Here is a 19,516-nt window from a genome sequence, read left to right on the forward strand (position 1 = left end):
TGCGAGAGGCCCCAAGAGAGACTTGGTGGTTGCTAAGGGGTGAGGTCACAGAGCGCGGCTCAGGGATTGGGTAGCGTCGAGGGAGGTGGGTGGTGATTGGGCGGTGCCCAGGAGGCCCCCGGGTGAGGTGCGGGAACGTGAGCGAGAGTTCCGGCCGGAGGCCCGAGCTGAGGGCCGGCGCCTTCATCATGGCCTCGGCCCAGCTGGACTACACCATCGAGATCCCGGATCAGCCCTGCCGGAGCCAGGGTATGGAACGAGGGTTGGGTCCAGTCGTGGGGAGGTGACCTAAGGAGTCTGTGGGTCGCAAGCGCAGCTGTGGCCCCGCCCCTCTTGCGGCCCTGTCCTCTCGCGGCCCACCCCCTCACGGTGGGGGGCCCCCCCCTCACCGCAGGTCCTAGACTTGGTCGGGTCCAGAGAGCCCCGCCCCCTAGTAAGCCCCTCCCCCAGAGTGCTCTTGGTGTCCGAGCCCCGCCCCTTCCCGGCGTCTACCTGACCCCTAACCCCGCAGGTTGGGGCCCTTTTTTCTGTCTCTTTAGTCGGAGTTCTGAGGCCCGTACCTTCGCTTCTCTCCTGGTAGCTGAAGGCCCTCCTGATTCCTTTGTTTGGGGTCGGGCTTCCCACTGCTAGCCTTTCTTCGGCAGTTGTGGTTCGGGGTCCCACCCATTATATTTCATCCACTATTTTCCTTGGGGCCCATGTAGAAGCCCAGGACACAGAACATTCATCCCTCCGTTCTCTGCACTCTCCTTGGCAGTGGTTACAGAGCCGTCTCTGCCGTGAAATAGCAGTCTGCTCAAATCCTGACTCCTCCCTTTAGTAGCTGGATGACCTTTGGCAGGCTTCCAGCTCTGAACTTCGGTTTCCTCATCTGCACAGCTGGGGTACCAATAGTAACCTCCCTCCTAGGGTTGTTGGTTGCACAACTGAGATTGTGTAAAGGACCCAGCATAATGCTTGGCACAGAGTGAGTTTAATGATTAGCTTTGTTTTCCTCTCTACAGTCGTATCATTACAGAAAGGTGTGTGGGAGGCTCCACAAAATTAGTAGCCTGTAGAGCAGGTCTGGATCCCTGGCAGTGTGAGTGGGATTGGGGGCCCAGAGAATGGAAAGTTTGGCCCTGATTGGGAATCATGGTAGAGGAGCCTTGACATACACCCCAGCCTGAGCTGCATGTCTTGCCTGCGTTACTCCACATCGTCTTCACACCTCCAGCTGCTGCTCAGCCTCTTCTATTGCTACCACAACCGTCTTCCCAGTGCAAAGCTTTGATCTTATCACTGTTCTACATAAAACCCTTCAGTGGCTCCTTATTGCCCTCAGGATAAATCAAATCCAGATTCCTTAGCCTGGCATTCAAAGTCCTCCATAATTTAGCAGACCCTGCTTACCTCTTTGATCACTGTGTCCTTCCACTGTTCAATTTGAGTTTTATGTTCTAGCAACCCCAAACTGCTTGTGATTCTCCACACACTTCTTGCTTCTCTGCCTGTGCTCCCTCCATTTCTTCTGTCTGGAATGCCCTTTCCCTCTGCTGCCCCACACTGCCCCCTCGCTTGCCTAGTTCATCATTTAAGGCTTCACTCAGATGTTACCTCTTTCAGGAGAGCCTTCCCGGACCCCTCCCATAGCATCTTGTGTTCCTGGGGTGGGGTCTACGAGGGGAGTGCAACCCCTAGGCTCCCCCAGAACAGATGGCTCCAGACCAGCTGTATTTCTCTAGAGCCCTCTGTTGGCCGAGGGCTCTTAGGCTTATAGATGTAAAAATGCTTTTGAAAAGTTTTGGCATCAGTGGGAGATAAAGCCAGTTAATAATATTGCCCTTGGAGAACCTTCAGCTGCAAAGAGCTGGAGCTGCCTTCTGCATGGCCAGGAGGGCAGAAGTTCTCCCTCATCCCACGTGGGCAACCTGGTGGTCTTGGTTTGCATTTCAGTTCTACCTCCTGCTGTTCTATGGCTTTGGCAAGTTATTGAACCTCTCTGAGCCTCAGATTCCCTATTGTGAGGGTTAACAAGGTAGTGACTGGATGTGTGTGCCTGGCATGGAGCAGGTGCTCTGTTGGTATATTTCCTCCCCTTGCGGCTCCCCTCCCTGCTTCAGGGAGCTGGGTCCTAGAATTGGAAGAAATCTCAGGGGGCCACTTTGTCTTGCATCCTTCTCCTGGCATGAGAGAATGCTGTTGCCACCAGACCCTTCCCTGACAGGATGCTTCCTCCCAAATATCCTGGCCTGTTGGAGGCAACTGGGATTGTTAGAAAGCACTTCCCTTTCTTGAGCCACAATAGGCCTTCCTGTCATTTCTGCTTTCAGTTCAGCATTTGCTGTGTCCTGGCCATGGGTTAGTTGCTGGTGCCTCAGAAGTGACTCACACACAGACTCCTTCAAGGAGCTGTGGTTCTGGGGAGGGTTCAGGGCTTAGAAGCAGGTGGTTTCACAAAGACGTGGTAACTGCAGGGCTAGGATGTTGTGGTGGGTGCAACACAGAGCAAGGTAGTCTCTCTTCCTCTCTTTGCAAGAGGACAGCTCATCTCTCTTCTCCAAGAGAAATACCTCCAGGGCCTTCAGTTGTTCCTCCTCTGGTGTGGTTCTAATAGCCTCCTCCTTCTGATTGCTCCTCTGCACTGGCTTTGGTTTCTCATTCCTTTCCCTCTCAAAGTGCATAGCCCAGAGCTGAACTCAAGGCTGTATGGCCCTCAGAAGGAAGTGACAGCACTGTGATCCCCTGATTCTGTTTTCTTCCTGTCTGCAGAGAGCTCCCCTCCAGGCTGACAGGGCTTCACAGACAATCTTTGGGGGTCCAGAGATTGTCTCTCTTTCGCAATTATTGTTTAACGGTGGAGAAGTGTGTAGGACAGTCATATTCGGTTTCTGGAATTGCTTTTCCCCCATAATTGAGCATCAGAGCCACAGAGCCCAGCACTGCTGTGAGTTGATAGAGAGGCGAGCAGCTTCTGCTGGCACATCAATTAGCTGGAAGGCAGCTACAGATCTGGGGTCGTTCAGAGCCCAGGGTCCTTCTGCTGGGATTCCCACCAGCAAGTATCTGTGGCTGTCTGGGCCGAATGAGGGTCGTCTGCCTGGTCCTTTGCTGAAGCTGATCCCTTGACCCAGCATTTCCCCCCATCCCACCCACTCCTCTTTGACCAGTGATCCCCTCACCCTCCTAAGTGAGAATCGGGTATTCTCATCTCATTTCCTTGGGGAAGGTTCTGTTCTCAGGGCTGCCACAGCAGGGATCTCTGTCGTGTTGTTGGAGGGTTTTGCTCAGTGTTGCCAGAGCCTGGCAAGGATGAAGTGCCAAATGAGCTGAAGGGAGTCGTTTGGCAGCACTTGGGCCCCGCCCAAGTTGCTCTGCCATCCCAGGCCAGGGCTGTGCTGCCCCTCCTCCCAGCCAGAGAACGGTCAGCCAAGTCCTGCCCTGGGGCCCCTCTGCGGCTCACTGGCAGGCCAGCAGGCCTTCTTAAAGGCACCCTGTTGCTGTCATGTTCAGTAAACATTTTTTAGAAATAATTGATTCACAGAATTAATGAGGCTGGGACAAGGGGCTCACTCTTAGGGTACAAAGAAAGCCTTCCAGGGGGGGTCACAGAGAAGGGAAGTGATAGGTTTATTGTAGGCCCAGGCTTAATTGTCAGTCTGCTCTTCTGCTGAGTGCCTGCCCGGGTCAAAGAAATGTAGACCTTGTCTTGACCCCCAGGAAGTTTTCCCTGGCACCGGGGAAAGAGTCTGGGGTGGACCACAGTCCGGACCACCATGGTGGGCCCCAGGGGTCGGCTGCCTTCCTGTAGTAGAGTGGCCCAAGCTGGACCTGGAGCTGCGGGAGGGCTGACAAGTAGATGGGGAGCAGCAGGAAGTGCAGAACTAGGGGCGCTGGGGGGACTGAGAGTGGCCCGAGAGAGCAGGGCCCTGGCAGCAGGCCGCCAGGTGCTTTCAGGAGCCGGAGAGAAAATCTCAAGAGCTGTCATACCAGAGAGGCCTCAAAGCCCCGGGTGAAGGGTTGGGACTAGACCCTCTTCTTGTCTGTGGGGACCCCGTAGGTGCTTTTCTTTTTTAAACAGGGGAGTTTTGTTTATTTTTTTAATCACGGTGTCTTTTCTTTCATGCATTAATAAAAACCCTTCCTAATTTGTCTGCTTTATACCAGGCACCGTGCTAGGCCCTGGATCTGAGCTCCAGACGTGAAGGACCCTTTGCTGGCCTCCTTTGCCTGAGGTCTCTGTGGTTTCTGTTGCACTTACATTGTTGACCATGCCTGGCTCACATCCCAGGCCTGCCAGGAACCCCTCTTATGATTTTATTACTTCTCACGACCACCTTGTGAAGTAGGGAGTACTCTTATCCTGTCTTACAGATGAGGAACAGAAGCTCAGGGGAGGTGAAGTATCTTGCCCCAGGTTATCCCAGATTCCAACTTGGGAGCCTCGCTCCAAAGCCTGTGCATGTAGATTTCAGTTGCCATCAGGAAGTACTGACTGAATACAGTTCCATTTCTAGGAAACAATTAAGGACATGCAGGAAGAAAGAGGTGTCCATTAAAGTATTTTTATAACAGCAAAAGATTGGAAACAACATCATGTCCAATAATGGGAGCTTGGCCACCATAAATTATGAAATATTCCATAGCTGCTCTGCAGCCACTAAAAAGAATGGTGTAGAGATATATAAACCGACAGGGAGAGATGTTCACAATATATTGCTAAATTGAAGAAAGCAGATTACAAAAGCAGTATGATTCCAATTTTATGAGATATTCATTTTCTGCTTTTTCTGCAGTGAGCATGCATTCCTCATGAAGTAATAATAACTTCAATTCATTGAACTCTTTCTTTGTGCCAGGGTAACATGCTAAGCCCTCAGTAGTCACTATCTTATTCAGTCCTATGTATTATTATCCCCATTTCACAGATAAGGAAATTGAAGCTTAGAGAACTAGCTCAAGGTCTGTTTCATAGTTATTGGTGGCAGAACCAGAGATTTGAACCCAGGTATGGTTTTATACAGTATGCACTCCTAGATACCATGCTACTCTCCTATGCTGTTACTCCAAAAAAAAAAAAGTAAATTTAAAATGAAGTAATTTGGTTTAAATATAGGAACTGTGAGACTCTAGAAAGTATTTCTTGGGAGTAGAGGAAATTGAGGATCCTTTTATTCCTTGTATTTTAAGAAGAAAACATAGGTTCTTTGTATTTTCGTTCTGGCTTGCAGAAGAAAAGCACATATTGTTCCACAGATTCTTATGCCTTGTCAGCCCTTTCCTTTGTCTTCCCCATATGCCCCTGGGATATACACAATCCAATTTATGCTTTAGTTTTATGACTTGAACTGTTGTACAATATAGTATGTATCTGTAATTCTTGTATTATTGGTGTCAGTGTTGTTTGTTGAGAAAAGTCCAGAGGACAGAGAGCCCGTGAGATTAAATTGTTTTGTGGGGTACTGAAGAAGTGCCAGGGTTGAAAAGAATACTTCTGCCTCGCCAAGGGGCTTCTGCGTATCCGTGATCTCTTTGACTTCTCAAGTGCTGTTGACTCTGCAGGACACCTCCCCCCACCTTTTTTTTTTTAAATTAATTAATTTATTTATGGCTGTGTTGGGTCTTCGTTTCTGTGCGAGGGCTTTCTCTAGTTGCGGCAAGTGGGGGCCACTCTTCATTGCGGTGCACGGGCCTCTCACTGTTGTGGCCTCTCTTGTTGCGGAGCACAGGCTCCAGACGTGCAGGCTCAGTAATTGTGGCTCACGGGCCTAGCTGCTCCGCGGCATGTGGGATCTTCCCAGACCAGGGCTCGAAGCCGTGTCCCCTGCATTGGCAGGCAGATTCTCAACCACTGCGCCACCAGGGAAACACCCCCCCGACCCTTTTTTAAAAAATAATATTTTAGCTCTCATTGCAAAAGTGATACATATGGATTTTAGAAAGTGAGTAGAAAAAAAAATCATGAAAAAGAAATTGCCTCTGATCCCAGAAATAATTGCTATTAATATTTGATGTATTTTTTTCTATGCATAAGTATGTGTAGGTATGTGTGTATGTATGTATATAGGTATTCTGTTGTACATACTTCTTTGCAACTTGCTTTTTCACTTAATGTGTTACTGTTAATTCTTAAAATAATAACATTATTGAGATACAATTCACGTACCATAAAATTCACCCTTTTAAAATGTGCAATTCATTGGTTTTTAGTATATTTACAGAATTGTGCAACTGTCACCACTATCTAATTTCAGAGCATTTTCATCACCTCCAAAAGAAGCCCTGAACCATTAGCAGTCTCTGCCCACTTCCCCCTCCCTCCAGCTCCTGGCAGCCACTAATCTACTTTCTACCGTGTGGACTTCCCTATTCTGGACATTTCATATAAATGGAATCATGCAATATATGGTCTTTGTGTCTGACTTCTTTAACTTAGCATATGTTTTCAAGGTTCATCCATGTTTTAGCAGTACTTCATTTCTTTTTATGACCAAATAATATTCCATTGAATGGATATACCACATTTTGTTCATCCATTTACAGGTGATAGACATTTGGATTGTTTCTACTTTTTGGCTATCGTGAATGATGCTGCAGTGAACATTCGTGTACAGGTTTTTGTGTGGACATATGTTTTCAGTTCTCTTGGGTATATACCTAGGAGTGGAAGTGCTGGGTCATATGGAAACTCAATGTTTAATTTTATTTGAGGAACTTCCAAACTGCTTTCTAAAGTAGATGCACCTTTTTGCATTCTCACCAGCAGTGTATGAGGGTTCTGAATGCTCCACATCCTCATCAACACTTGGTATTATCTGACTTTTTATTATAGCCATCCTAGTGGGTATAATGTGCTGTCTCGTGGTTTTGATTTTCATTTCCCTAATGACTGTGATGTTGAGCACCTTTTCATGATCTTATTGGCCGTTTGTACATCTTATTTGGAGAAATGTCTTCAAATCCTTTGCCTATTGTAAAGTTGGGTTATTTGTCTTTTTATTTTTGAATTGTGAGAGTTTTTTTATGTATCCTGGATACAAACCCCTTATCAGATATATGATTTGCAAAAATTTTCTCCCATTCTGTGTGTTTCTTCATTTAAAAAAAAAATAAATTTATTTATTTATTTAGGCTGCATTGGGTCTTTGTTGCTGCGCGTGGGCTTTCTCTAGTTGTGGTGAGCGGAGGCTACTCTTCATTGGGGTGCGTGGGCTTCTCATTGCAGTGGCTTCTCGTGTTGTGGAGCACGGGCTCTAGGTGCGTGGGCTTCAGTAGTTGTGGCACTCGGGCTCTGGAGAGCAGGCTTAGTAATTGTGGCGCACGGGCTTAGTTGCTCCGCGGCATGTGGGATCTTCCCATACCAGGGCTCGAACCTGTGTCCCCTGCATTGGCAGGTGGATTCTTAATCACTGCGCTACCAGGGAAGTCTGGTTTCTTCACTTTTTGATGGTGTCCTTTGATGTTCAAAAGTTTTCAATTCTGATGAAGTCTATTTTTTCTTTTATTCCTTGTACTTTTAGTCATGTCTAAGAAACCATTCCCTAATCCAAGGTCACAAAGATTTACTCTTACATTTTCTTCTAAGAGTTTTATAGTTTTAGCTCTTACATTTATGTCTATGATCTGCTTAATGTATTACAGACTATTTCCATATGATTAAACATTTTTCTTTCATAGGAGTAGAATTACTAAGTCAAAGAGTGCATGTGTTTTGAGGCTTTTAATACATGTTCCAAAATTGTTGTGATTCTCTTCTCCCTATCATTTCCTTCCCCCTTCCTACCTGTCCCCCACTGCTCTGGTTCAGGCATTTGCCAACTCTTGCCTTGCGTGTTACAGTAGTAACATGACCTGTTCTTAATGGGCCCTTTCGGTGCAGTGGATAAGTACAGTGGCATGGTGATGGTGGTGCTGTGACAATACAGAGGAGGGGCATCTAACCCAGTCTAGTGATGAAGGGTCTGGGGAGGGCATCAAGGGGGGCTTCTTGGATGTCAACAGTGAGCTGACTCAGCAGGTGGCATGGGCATTAGCAAAGCATAACATGGAGCATCAGCCTCCAGGGCTGGGGAGTGAGGCGCATGTGCAAGGTCCTGGAGGCGGGGGGTAGTGTGGCATGGTGGTCCAGAGATGGATGCTGGCTGTGCCACTTCCTGGCTGTGTGTTTTTGGGGAAAAAGACTTACCCTCTCTGTGTTTTAGTTTTCTTATCTGTAAAATGGGGATAGCAATAGCAGCTAACTCCTCGGGTGGTCGAGGGACAAAATGAGGCAGCGTATGCTGAGGTTCTGACTGCGATGGCCAGTCCCTGAGGAGGAGCAGGTGGAAGAGGTTGGTGTTGGATCTGTTGCTATAAAGAGGCAGCCATGTGTACGGGTTTGGAGCTGAGTGGAAAGAGATTTGGTTAAGACTTGTTTTTTTTACCCAGGGGGCCTCCTGGGGTAGTGGTGATGAGCTGGTCTCTGAGTCAGACCACCTGGGTTTGGATTCCAGCTTCACTGCTTATTAGTTGTGTAACCTTGAACAATTATTTACTATCTCTGTGGCTTAGTTTTTAATCAGTAAAATGAGAATAATAACAGTACCTTGTTCGTACGATTGTTGTGAGGATTAAATGAGTTGATATATAAAGTGCTTCGAATAGTGCCTGACACAATTCTCTTTTTGCTGTTATTGTTATTGTTTTTCTTGGTGATGGGAAAGAGGGGGAGGTAGGAGCTAAAGGAGATGTGGAATTCAGAGAGGTTTGTGATGGTTTAGGACCAAGGTGGGTTTGATTGCCTGTGCAGGGCTGTGGTAAGTCCTGGTGTAGAAGTGGGAGACAGAGCCAGTGCCCGAGTCTTCAGTGCCTGAGGGGCAGTGGCCAGAGGCCAGGAGATGTCAGCAGTGGGAGGGGGAGAGGGGGATGACCAGTGGAAGGAGCATAAAAGGAGCAGGGGCTTTTACAGAGAATGGAGGAATCATGATCTGGATGTGGCAATAAATAACAATAGCCATAGCTATTACTTTTATTACTCTGGAAAGGGCAATGGGTAACAAGAAGAATGCCAGCTCTTTCTCCTTGGATCTATCCTTCAATTTGCAGCCACGTGTTCATTCATTCAGCATGTTTCTGCTGAGTGCCTAGACGGGCCAGCTACACTGCTGGGCACCGGGAATATGGCGCTGAATGCAACAAACCCAGTTCCTGCCTTCACAGAGCCTACTGGCTGAGGGGAGACAGACATTATACGAGTAATTGTGCAAGTCATTAATCAATACAGACTGCATCATGCCACTCCCCCAGTTCCAGAATCTTCATTCGCTCTCCACTGCTCCGGATAAAATCCTGACTCCTAAGCATGGCTTGGGGGCCTTGCAGGATTGGGCCCCAGTCCCACACTTGGCAGCTCTCCTGCCCACTGCTGCTCCCTCTTCCAGGCTTCTAGCCTCCTAGGACTGCTTGCTGTGCCCCAGAGCAACTGTAACCTCTCCATCGTCCCCTGCCCCTGCTCATGCCCTTTCTCCACCTGGCATGCTCCTACGGTCCGTCAAGGCCAGCACAGCAAGCGTGTCTTCCTGTGGGAGGCCTTTCCTGGTCACCATCACTCTCTCAGCCATGTTCCCGGAGCACCTTGGACTTTTCTGGTTTATAGTGCTCCACGTCTAGAATCAGAATGGGCAGCGTGGCTCCAGTGGGAGGAGATCATGACAAAGGCTCTGAGTTAGGAATGGGCATGGAGAGGGGGCCCTGGGAAGAGACTGTGTCGGGGGAGTGGGAGATGCCTGTGGGTAGGAGGAGCACCTTGTGCTTCAGGGGGGCGGCCTCAAATGCCTGGCTGGAGTAGAAGGACAGATTCCCTCCTTTTAGGAATGTTATGGAAAGCTTGGGCTCTGCGAAGAGGCAGTGTGTCCAGGGTGTCCGTATTCTGAGTTTCTTCGTGGAGACGTGTGTCTGGTGAAGAGTCATTTCTGCCTGAGTTGGTGAAGCCAAGGGTGCCGGCAAAACCTGCAGTGGAGCAAAGTGGAGTTATAGAGCCCAGCTGTGGGGTGAGGGGCAGCTCAGAGGCCTGACAGAAGTGTCTGAACCTTCCCGGACTGGGAATGCCCCACCACTGCTGGTAAGGGCGGCCACCAGGGGATGTGACCGCCCCTGGCTGCCTTCTCTCTATTTGAGATAAACCCCCAAACCCTTTGCTGGTGTCTTGGTGGTGGTACCTGGAGGGGAGCCCCATAGGCTGGGGGAGGGGAGCCCATGCTCAGACAGCTGCACAGAGGTTAGGGAGCCTCCCTGGAGCGAGTCTCAGAAATCCAGCTGCTGGACCTCAGAGGGTCAAAGGCAGATCCAAACTGTAGCTGTTGATTACCACGCATGAGGCTGCTGCAGCCTGAGCTTTACGGGTAGTCATTGCCAGCAGGGTTGGGCCGGGGCCTCAGTGAGGCCCAGATAGAGCCTCTCCACCAGAAAGGCCAGTGTAGGCGAAGAGCTGCCCTGGCCAAGGACAGGAGGCCACCAGGCCAAGAAAGGTGGTGAGAATATTTAGAGTGGCCTGGTTAGAGCTGTGGGACCATCTCTCTTATCAGAGGCTGAGGCCAGTGTCAGGGGAGCCTGGGACAGCTGGCAGGGGTCAGCAAGGGAATGAGGTGCTGGGAGCTCCTGGTCCAGGCTGAGTTGCAACTCAGTCTGGCATCCCCATGGGTGCAGGCAGTTAATCTCCAAAGGCCGGAGTTGCCACTGCTGGAGAGCAGGAACACTGAACTTTTCAATCACATTAATTTCCACAGGAAATTGTTGTCTTCCTTTTGTCCAAAGGTTAGTGATTTATATTTACCATCCTCTTAACTAGCCTTGAAATTTACTGTTGCCAGGTCACCACCAGCATCCATAAATCTTAGGGTGGCAGCTGAGCATAGCCAAGTGGCTTGATCCTTGGAAGGGTACACCCCGGTCCTTTCAGAAGGGCAGATAACTAGCAACAGACAGTCTGTGCACAGAAATCGCCCCAAGGAGGGTGGGTACTCACTTGGCAGGGGAAATGAGAGGAGGTCTGACCGACAAGGTTGCAGGGAGGCCTTCAGAAGCAGCTTGTGGCTTGTGCCTTGGCACGTCACTGAAGGAGATGAGCTTCTAGTTGTGGATGGGGCTGGTGGCACAGAAGGTCTCAAGTGACTTAGCTAGGATGGGGAGCAGGGACCAGATTCCCAGCTCTACACTTCCTGTGTGACCTTAGGCAAGTAACTTAACCACTCTGCGCCTCAGTTTCCTCATCTGTAATAATATTACTCGTATTGTTGTTGTGAGGGTTAAACCTCAGTAAATACCGGCTGTTATTCTTCTCTGTCAGGACAGGGTGGGTGGTTTGGTAGTGGCCGCCAGAGTCTGTCTGCTTCACTTCCCTGCTTATACTGCCTTATCCATTTCTCCTTTTTTTTTTTTTAATAATTATTTTATTTATTTATTTTTGGCTGCGCTGGGTCTTCGTTGCTGTGTGCGGGCTTTCTCTAGTTGCGGCGAATGTGGGCTACTCTGTTGCGGTGTGTGGGCTTCTCATTGTGGTGGCTTCTCTTGTTGCAGAGCATGGGCTCTATGCATGCGGGCTTCAGTAGTTGTGGTGCACGGGGCTCAGTAGTTGTGGCTTGTGGGCTTTAGTGCACAGGCTCAGTAGTTGTGACGCACGGGCTCAGTAGTTGTGGCTCACGGGCTCTAGAGCGCAGGCTCAGTAGTTGTGGCGCATGGGCTTAGTTGCTCCGTGGCATGTGGGATCTTCCCGGATCAGGGCTCGAACCCGTGTCCCCTGCATTGGCAGGCGGATTCTTAACCACTGCGGCACCAGGGAAGTCCCCCATTTCTCCTTTTAAAGCCCTCTTCTTCCATCTGCTCATGCAATTCACATCATAAAATCTTCTTTTGATTTTTTAAAAAACCATTTTAAAATGTAAAAAACATTTTTAGTTTTAGTTTGAAGGTCATATGAAAACAGATCATGGGTCGAATTTGGCCCATGGCTTGTAGTTTGCAGATCCCTGGATTAGAAGGTGAAATTGCATGGCGGAAGTATTTATTCACTTTTCTCACCTGGGCTGTCTTTGAGTCACCAAAGAAAGGGGCCCTCAGGTGGGTTTTTCCAGTTACCCTGCAGTGCCTCTTGAGAAGCCTAAAAGCCAGTTGAAGTGAAGGACAGAGGAAGGAGCCCCCTGGGAACCTGAGGCACAGGGACCAGCAGGATGTCTGGACCTGGAACCTGGTGCTCCCCTGCCAGCAGCCCGAGTAGCGCTGGCTCTGGATTGGCCAGTCACCCCCACCCCGAACCCTAACTCCAGGGATGACAGTCTTACCCTGCTTGTGTTTCAGAGAACAGCCCCAACCAAGGCGGGAAGGAGGCGGGGACTCGACAGCCTTTGGTGATTCTCTTGGGCTGGGGTGGCTGCACGGACAAGAACCTGGCCAAATACAGCGCCATCTACCACAAAAGGGTGAGTACTGCAGGTGTGCGGACGCCCAGTGCGTGGGGCCGCTCTGCGGGGCTCTCCCAGCTTTGGCTGCCCTCATCTCCGGGCTGCAGTGGAGGCTGACCACCAGTCAGCCCAGGCAGGCCTGGAAATGGCACCAAGAATAGCCTGTGAGGAAGACGCTGGGCCCATGGGGACTTGGGCAGGATTATCCACCCTTTGCAGCCAGCTCTGTGGCCTGGTCTGTCCCCTTCAGCCCCCTGACCTGCTCCCCCTTCCTTCCTCCCTAAGCCCCACAGTGGACAGCCCATCCCACATGTGCTCCCAGCTGCGGAGTCAGCCCAGACCTCAAGTCTCTGTTGGCTAGTGCTGCCTCTCTGGGCAGCAGGAACCTGGGCCGGGTGTGCTGGGCATAGTGTGGACTCCTGGGGCTTTCTCCTTTTCTGACCAGGTGAGTTTCTGTCTTAGGGCTGACCATGGCACCTTCACGTTTCCAGAGTAGAAGGGCCTCTTGGAAGAGAGATTCAGGACTGCGGTTTCCTTGCTTCATCTCAGGATGCACCAAGAGTTGGATGTAGAGGCTGTGGTTATTGGAGAGAGCCTTGGGAGGGCCTGGTTATATCTGGGAAGCCCCTTTCACAGCCTTGGTCGCTGGCCTGACCCTGCCCTCCTCAGCCCAGACCTCCCGAAGCAGGGAGGCATCAGTACAGACCCCCAGCCACCAGCTGGAAGCCCTGCACTGAGGAGGAATGGCAGTCACCTGGGAGAAGGGCCAGCTGGGGCCCCCTCCTCTCAGCCTCCCTCCACTGACCCACGTCTGTGCTGTGCCCCAGGTGTGTGGTGGCCCTGGAATGGGAGAGGAATTGGAGGAAAGATGTAGTTCTGAGCTTGAGGCCTCCCCTCAACCAACAAGCCTGGTCCTCTGGCATTGCCTTATTCCTTAAGTAGTTTCAGCTGCTTCTGAATTCTACTTACTGGGCGAGGCTAGTTTTGTCTGGCTTCTTCATTAGACTAAGATCCTTGAGGGCAGGCAGAGGACTAGGAATAGGTGAGTGTGGCCAGAACAGAGGACAAAAGAAAGGGCAAGTGTGAAGAGATGAGGCTGGGAGGGTCCTCAGGGGACTTAAGCAGGGGTGTGATGTTAGACTTGTGCTTCTGAGAATACCTCACTGCCGAGTGGGGAAAGGATTGTGGGGGCCAGGACCAGAGGCTGGGAAGTGAGTTTGTTGAGGTGGTCAGGACCTTGGGGCTGGTGGTGCTGGTGGAGGGAAGTTGATGGATCAAGAGCTTGTTAGGAGGTAGAGTGGTCATTGGATGAGAGATTGTGTGTGGGCACAGGGATAGGGAGGGGTCTGGGTAATGCCAGGTTTCCGGCTGCAGCAGATCCTGGGTTCTTTGAAACAAGGAGCACTAGAAGAGAAGCCGTGGGCTCTGGGGTGGATGAGATTTCCCCCAGGGAGTGTGTAGAGGGCAAGGAGAAGAGGCCCAGGACAGAACCCAAGCTTAAAGGAGCAGAAGACGAAGAGGGTCCCACATGGAAGGGAGGAGTGGCTACAGATGGACAAGAAAACTCAGGGGAATGTGATGGAATCCACAGGAAGAGTGTCTTAGGGAAATGGACCACTGTGGAGGGAGAGAGGAAAGATGTTCTTGGGGCAGACGGCATGGGAGAAAGTGATGGAGTGGAGGGAGGAATTGATCCCAGGGAAGGCAGAGGGCTTGAGGTGGCAGCGCTCGTTGGCAGGGGGTTGTCTGGGAAACGAGTGGGTGCCTTTACCCCCTGGTCAGGAGGATAAGATGGGGGTAGAGAAAAAAAATTTCCAACCCCAAACTCCTGATACTTTATGATTTAAAAGAATATAAAAAGTCATAGTCTGTCCCCTAGAGATCACCTCTATTGAGCGTTAGTATATATCCTTTCAGCTTTTTTCCCGTTTGTGCATCTTTTCTTTACCTAAATAAGATCTCTTGAATACACTATTTTATATCCTGCTTTTTTTCGGACCATGGTCTCCACTGTCCCATGTTAATACATTTTAATCTCATCGAGTTTCCAGTCCATATTCAGATTCTCTGATAGTCGCCAAAGTGTCCTTTATAGCTGATTTTCCCGAACCAGGGTCCAATCCAGGATCGCCCATTGCATCAGTTATTTTGTTCCTTAAGTCTCTTATAAGTCTAGAACAGTCCATTTTTTCCTGTTTCTGTCTTATTGAAGAGCCAGGGCTACCAGAGAGTGTTTCTAAGAGCTCGTAATCCCAAATGCTGCCAGAAAGAAAGTACGGTGGGGACCGAAAGGTGTCATGGGATTTAGCCATTCGGGAGAATGTGGGCGACCGTGGTAAGAGCAGTGCAGCTGTCAGAGTGGAGTCAGTGGGAGGGGACCAGGTGGAGACGGTGGGTGTCAAAGTTTGGGAAGGTGAAGAGAGGGTGGGACAGAGTTAGAGGGGAACATGGTGGAAAGGCAGAGGCTTTAATTTTTTTTAATGAGATCAGTTTGAGCAGGAATCTGGAATGAGGAAGAGACTGAAATACAGTAGAGTGAGGTGAGGGCAGATGGATCAGACTGGGACCGAGCGTGTGTGGAGATGGAGAGATGGTTGGCTTCAGGGGAGAGAGAAGAGACTGGGATCGGACAGCCAGTGAGAGCCCGGTCCTTGGTGCAGGGGGGTTCTAGGAGCATCTGACTCGGGAGGTGGCAGCAGAGATGGAAACCTCAGAGCGAGGCCCAGGGAAGCTTGGTGTATGTGCCCTTCCTTCACAGGGGGTGTTGGGTGTTCACAAGGCAAGCTCTGTGCATGCACTCACGGGTGACGTGGAGGTGGAGGGCACATGCGCCCTCAGAGATGGTGAGTTCCCAGGAACTGCTGAGTTTATGCCTGTATCAACAGGTAGTTCTGCATGGGAACGCTTCTGGGGAGAAGTGTGTGTGGGCGTGTGCGCACGCACGTGTGTGGGCTCCTGAAGGTAGCACCTACAGTGGTGTGTGTGCTGTGGGTGTGCGTTGGTGGCTGTGCTTTTTTGTGCACTTCACAGGTGGTGCAGTGGGTGCCCTAGTGTGCAGTGGGTGCCATGGGTGTCTGCATCTGTGGGGTGTGAGGCGGACAAGGCTGTATTTAGTCCCAAGGGTCGTGTGTGTGTGTGGTGGTGGTGTGGGGTATGTTTGTGTTCGTGGGCGATGCTGTGTGTAAGTTGAGGGTGGGTGGAAAGCACCCTCTGGGGAGTTGGAGCAGAGCTCTTTGTGAAATTTTCCAGATCTGCGGGGCCAGGTAGCATCCGTGACCCCCGCTGCAGAGTCTTGGGAGGGGTGCTTAGGTATGCTAGGGTCTTGGTGAGAGCAGAGCCAGGAGGAGTTGGGGCACATGTGATCACAGTCAGCGGGAGGGGACAAGGTCAGGAGGCTGATGGCAGGGTTACCTCAGCTGACCATCTCTCTCTGGCTCTGGGTCATTCAAGTACTGCGCGCATATAATTTTCTCCTTGTTATTACTCCTACCACCAGTAATGACTGCTGCTCTTAGCTGAGGACTTTGTGCCAAGTGCTGTTTTGGGCACTCGAGATAACGTTTTTTCGTTTCATTTTCACCACAATCCCATGAGATGGATGTTATTCCCAACTTACAGATGGGAATGCAGACTCAGAAAAATGAAGTAAATTGCTGTTCATCCATACTGTTAATTAGTGCTGGTCCCAGGAATTGAGCCCAGAACTGTCTGACCCCAGAGCCTGCCTAACTCAGATTCCCCTGACAAAGGGCCCTTTGTCTCTGGCGCATGTTAATGATAGAGGATTAGGACTCAGGGGGGCTTTGGCTGCCTGTTCTAACTGGCCTAGAAGGGGATCTGTGTGGAGACCTTGAGGTGTACTTGACCCAGGCATTGAGGGGTACAGAGGCCTACAGAGAGTTTAGCTAAGATTTTAGAATTTGAGGAACAATGGAGTTTACTGTATTTGGAATTTCAGGGAGAGTGAGGAGTGATCCCAGGCCTTGGAACCAGACATTTGGGAGTATGGCCTCTGTTCTCAGGGCCCTGTGGGAAGGTGGCAGTGGCCAGAGACTGACGCCATGTGGGCCTGGCTCACGGGTGGCCTCTGGTGGTCAAGGCTGGGCCTGCAGGCTGTCTCTGGTGTTGAGTCTTGTGGGGATACCTGTTTGTCCCTGGGAAGTAGGGACAGGCAAGAGCAGAGTCGCTGTAGCAGGGTGTAGCCCAGCAGTGAGGCCTTAAATGTGCCAGAGTTGAGCAGATGAGGGTGCAGGGTCAGGGGTGGGAGGGAGACAGGGAGCAGACCCGAGTGAGGAAGCTTCCTTCTGGTCAGCCCAGATGTTTCCAGAGTGAGCTCTGGGCTCCAGGCCTCGCATACCATCCCAGGCTGAGGGGGCTTGGCCAGCATGAAGCGCTTATTCCACAAATGGGCCTGGTGGACCTTCCTGCGTCTAGGAGAGGTGAGCTGTTGCCCAGACTCCAGCAGGGCCTAGAGCACTGCCAGCTTATGGGCCTGTGGAAACTGGAGCTGCTGGACCCCTCTGACCTTAGCTGGTCCCCACCTCCCCACCCCATCCCCGAGGATGGACAGGGCCTCTCTCCTCTCCTCAGGGCTGCATCGTGATCCGATACACAGCCCCCTGGCACATGGTCTTCTTCTCCGAGTCCCTGGGCATCCCTTCACTTCGTGTCTTGGCCCAGAAGCTGCTTGAGCTGCTCTTTGATTACGAGGTTGAGAAGGAGCCCCTGCTCTTCCACGTCTTCAGCAATGCCGGCGTCATGCTGTACCGATACGTGCTGGAGCTCCTGCAGACCCACCGGCGCTTCTGCCACCTGCGTGTGGTGGGCACCATCTTTGACAGCGGTCCTGGCGACGGCAACCTGCTGGGGGCTCTGAGGGCGCTGGCAGCCATCCTGGAGCACCGGCCTGCCGCGCTGCGCCTGCTGCTCCTGATGGCCTTTGCCCTGGTGGCAGTCCTGTTCCACGTCCTGCTGGCGCCGCTCACTTCCCTCTTCCACACCCACTTCTATGACAGGCTGCTCGACGCAGCCTCTCGCTGGCCCGAGCTCTACCTCTACTCCAGGGCCGACGAGGTGGTCCTGGCCAGGGACGTGGAGCGCATGGTGGAGGCACGCCTGGCGCACCGGGTCCTGGTGCACTCTGTGGACTTTGTGTCATCTGCACACGTCAGCCATCTCCGCGACTACCCTACTTACTACACGAGCCTCTGTGTCAACTTCATGCGCAGCTGCGTCCAGTGCTGAGGTCCTTGCCCTACCCACCTCACCTCTGCTCCAGAAATAAATGCCTGACACCTCCCCATAACCTACATCCATGGGTGGGGTCCTCTTCTGCTTCAACTCCCTGCAGCCCTCTGGGACTTTATGGTCCTCCAGGTAGAGAATTTCCATGGGCCTCTGTCCTGGGGACTGTGGTGGTCTGCTTATCCCAGGATTCTAGGGGCAGGAGTGCCTGCGCAGGTCTCTGCGGAAGCCTAGCAGTGGTTGTGTTTGGATAAGTGCAACAGTCAGGCTGTTGACCCCTGTGGCATTTAGGCTGTGAAGGGTTAATAAAGCTGGGGGTGGGGGGTGGGGGTGAGGATGAGCCCCAGCGTTGATCTCCGATTCCTTGAATAGGTGCCAGAGGGTAGGGGCAGGCTGGGGCAGGGGCTGTGATCTGTGCTCCCAGGTCCCAGAAGGGCAGAGCCCCACAGCATGGAGTACCGTCCCTGTGGATCCCACTTGGCAGTTCACTCAGGCTTCTCATTGCCAGGGAGTCTGATGTGGAAGCCAAATGGGGAGCTGAGGATACACAGGTGGGGGGCCTGTCCAGGTGTACCACACTTTGCCAGGAAGCCGCTAGATCCAGGAAAGTTGCAAGATGTGTGTGTAATGGGCAGATGGAGTGGGGAGCAGGAAGACAGCAGCGCCAGATGGGAGCTGGGACAAGCTGAGTCAGGAGCCCTAAAGACCAGAACCAGAACCACTGGCCTGAAAAAAACTCCTTCATCTCCTCGAGGGAGACCCACTTGGATCCTCTGTAGGCAGAAGCAGTGCCTTCAGCCTTAGAGTCCTGTATCATCTATCATTCTACAAGTCACTGCTGCACAATGCTGGCACATAGCAGGCATTCAATAAATATTTGTTGATTTAATGAGCTTACTGTGGTGATCGAGGGACTTGGGGGGCAGGGATGGGCTTTGAAAGTTTGACCGGCAGTGAAGGAGATGGCTGGAAAAGCTCTGGGTGGGAGCTGACCCCTGATAGTCTCAGGGCTGATGGACCCTCTGTCTCCAGAGCCAAGCTCTCCCTACATCGCCTCAGCCCTCTGGGACTCCCCCACGACTGTGGCAGCCAGTTCCTATGCCTGCATGGCTGCATTCCTAGGCATGGCCAACAGGTGGCAGTGCTGCATGCGACAGTGCTCAAGGATCCCACAGCAGGGCGGGTTTCATGCCCTCACTCTGGGTTAACGTCTCCTGTTAGAGAGCATATGGTCCCCAAGGTGGAAGTAACCAGCCATCAAGGACCCACTGAGTCCAAGGCAGGGAGAGCGGAGAGTAGAGAGCCGAAAGGAGCCAGCCCGGTGGGGATTGGGCATTGCCCACTTCTCTTCCAAACCCTCAGCCATCACTGGGGCTGCTCTGCCTCAACGGGCCACATACATTCCCTAGAATCTTGGGCCCCAGGATCCTTGCTTTCAGAATATTTGGTGCCATCAAGCTGGGCCTGGGCCTGTGAAGGGCCTTCGCTGGACTCCAACCAGGGTGATTTGTCATCTGGGTGCAGAGAGGGACATGAGCTGCCAACTGGACCTGATTCTATAATATTCATTGTGGGCATCCCAGAGGAGACAGGTGTGTCTGAGATTTGGGAAGACGGAGGGTGGGCCTGCTGTGTGAGAATGTGTGGAGAGGAGTCTGGAGTCATAAAGATATTCTGAGGTCTTGAATTTTAGCAAAATCTTGTTTTGTCAAAACAGCTTTCTGTGGTGGACAAGGACTCCTCTGCAGCTTTGAGCCCCTGCCCAAGTACCCAGAATGCTGCTCACTCACTGGCACTGGGCAGCCGTGGGGATAACCGTTTGACAGAGCTCCATCTCCAGTGCTGGCTGCCCAGCCTCA

At 51.5% G+C, this 19,516-nt stretch overlaps 2 protein-coding genes across 5 annotated transcripts in view; one reads left to right on the top strand and one right to left on the bottom strand.

Moving 5' to 3' along the window:
* Nucleotides 1-11,828, bottom strand: part of ARMH1 (armadillo like helical domain containing 1) — a 96,905-nt gene extending 85,077 nt beyond the window's left edge. The window contains exon 1 of the mRNA XM_082364555.1: nt 561-11,828. The gene's annotated coding sequence lies outside the window, so the exon portion shown is untranslated. The remainder of the gene's footprint in view (nt 1-560) is intronic.
* Nucleotides 30-18,546, top strand: TMEM53 (transmembrane protein 53). 4 transcript variants are annotated; one of them, XM_082365653.1, is made up of 3 exons: nt 30-249; nt 12,310-12,431; nt 17,004-18,546. In XM_082365653.1, the coding sequence occupies exons 1-3, from the start codon at nt 189-191 to the stop codon at nt 17,655-17,657; spliced, it is 837 nt and encodes a 278-aa protein (XP_082221779.1). In that variant the 5' UTR covers nt 30-188; the 3' UTR covers nt 17,658-18,546. The 4 variants fall into 4 exon arrangements, with proteins under 4 accessions (XP_082221779.1, XP_082221780.1, XP_082221781.1 ...); XM_082365654.1 differs by having other exon boundaries at nt 17,094-18,546; XM_082365655.1 differs by having other exon boundaries at nt 17,097-18,546.
* The last annotated feature ends 970 nt before the right edge of the window (nt 18,547-19,516 follow it).

Source organism: Balaenoptera borealis (genome assembly GCF_965194805.1).
Source record: "Balaenoptera borealis genome assembly, chromosome: 1".
NCBI classification, from domain to species: Eukaryota; Metazoa; Chordata; class Mammalia; order Artiodactyla; family Balaenopteridae; genus Balaenoptera; species Balaenoptera borealis.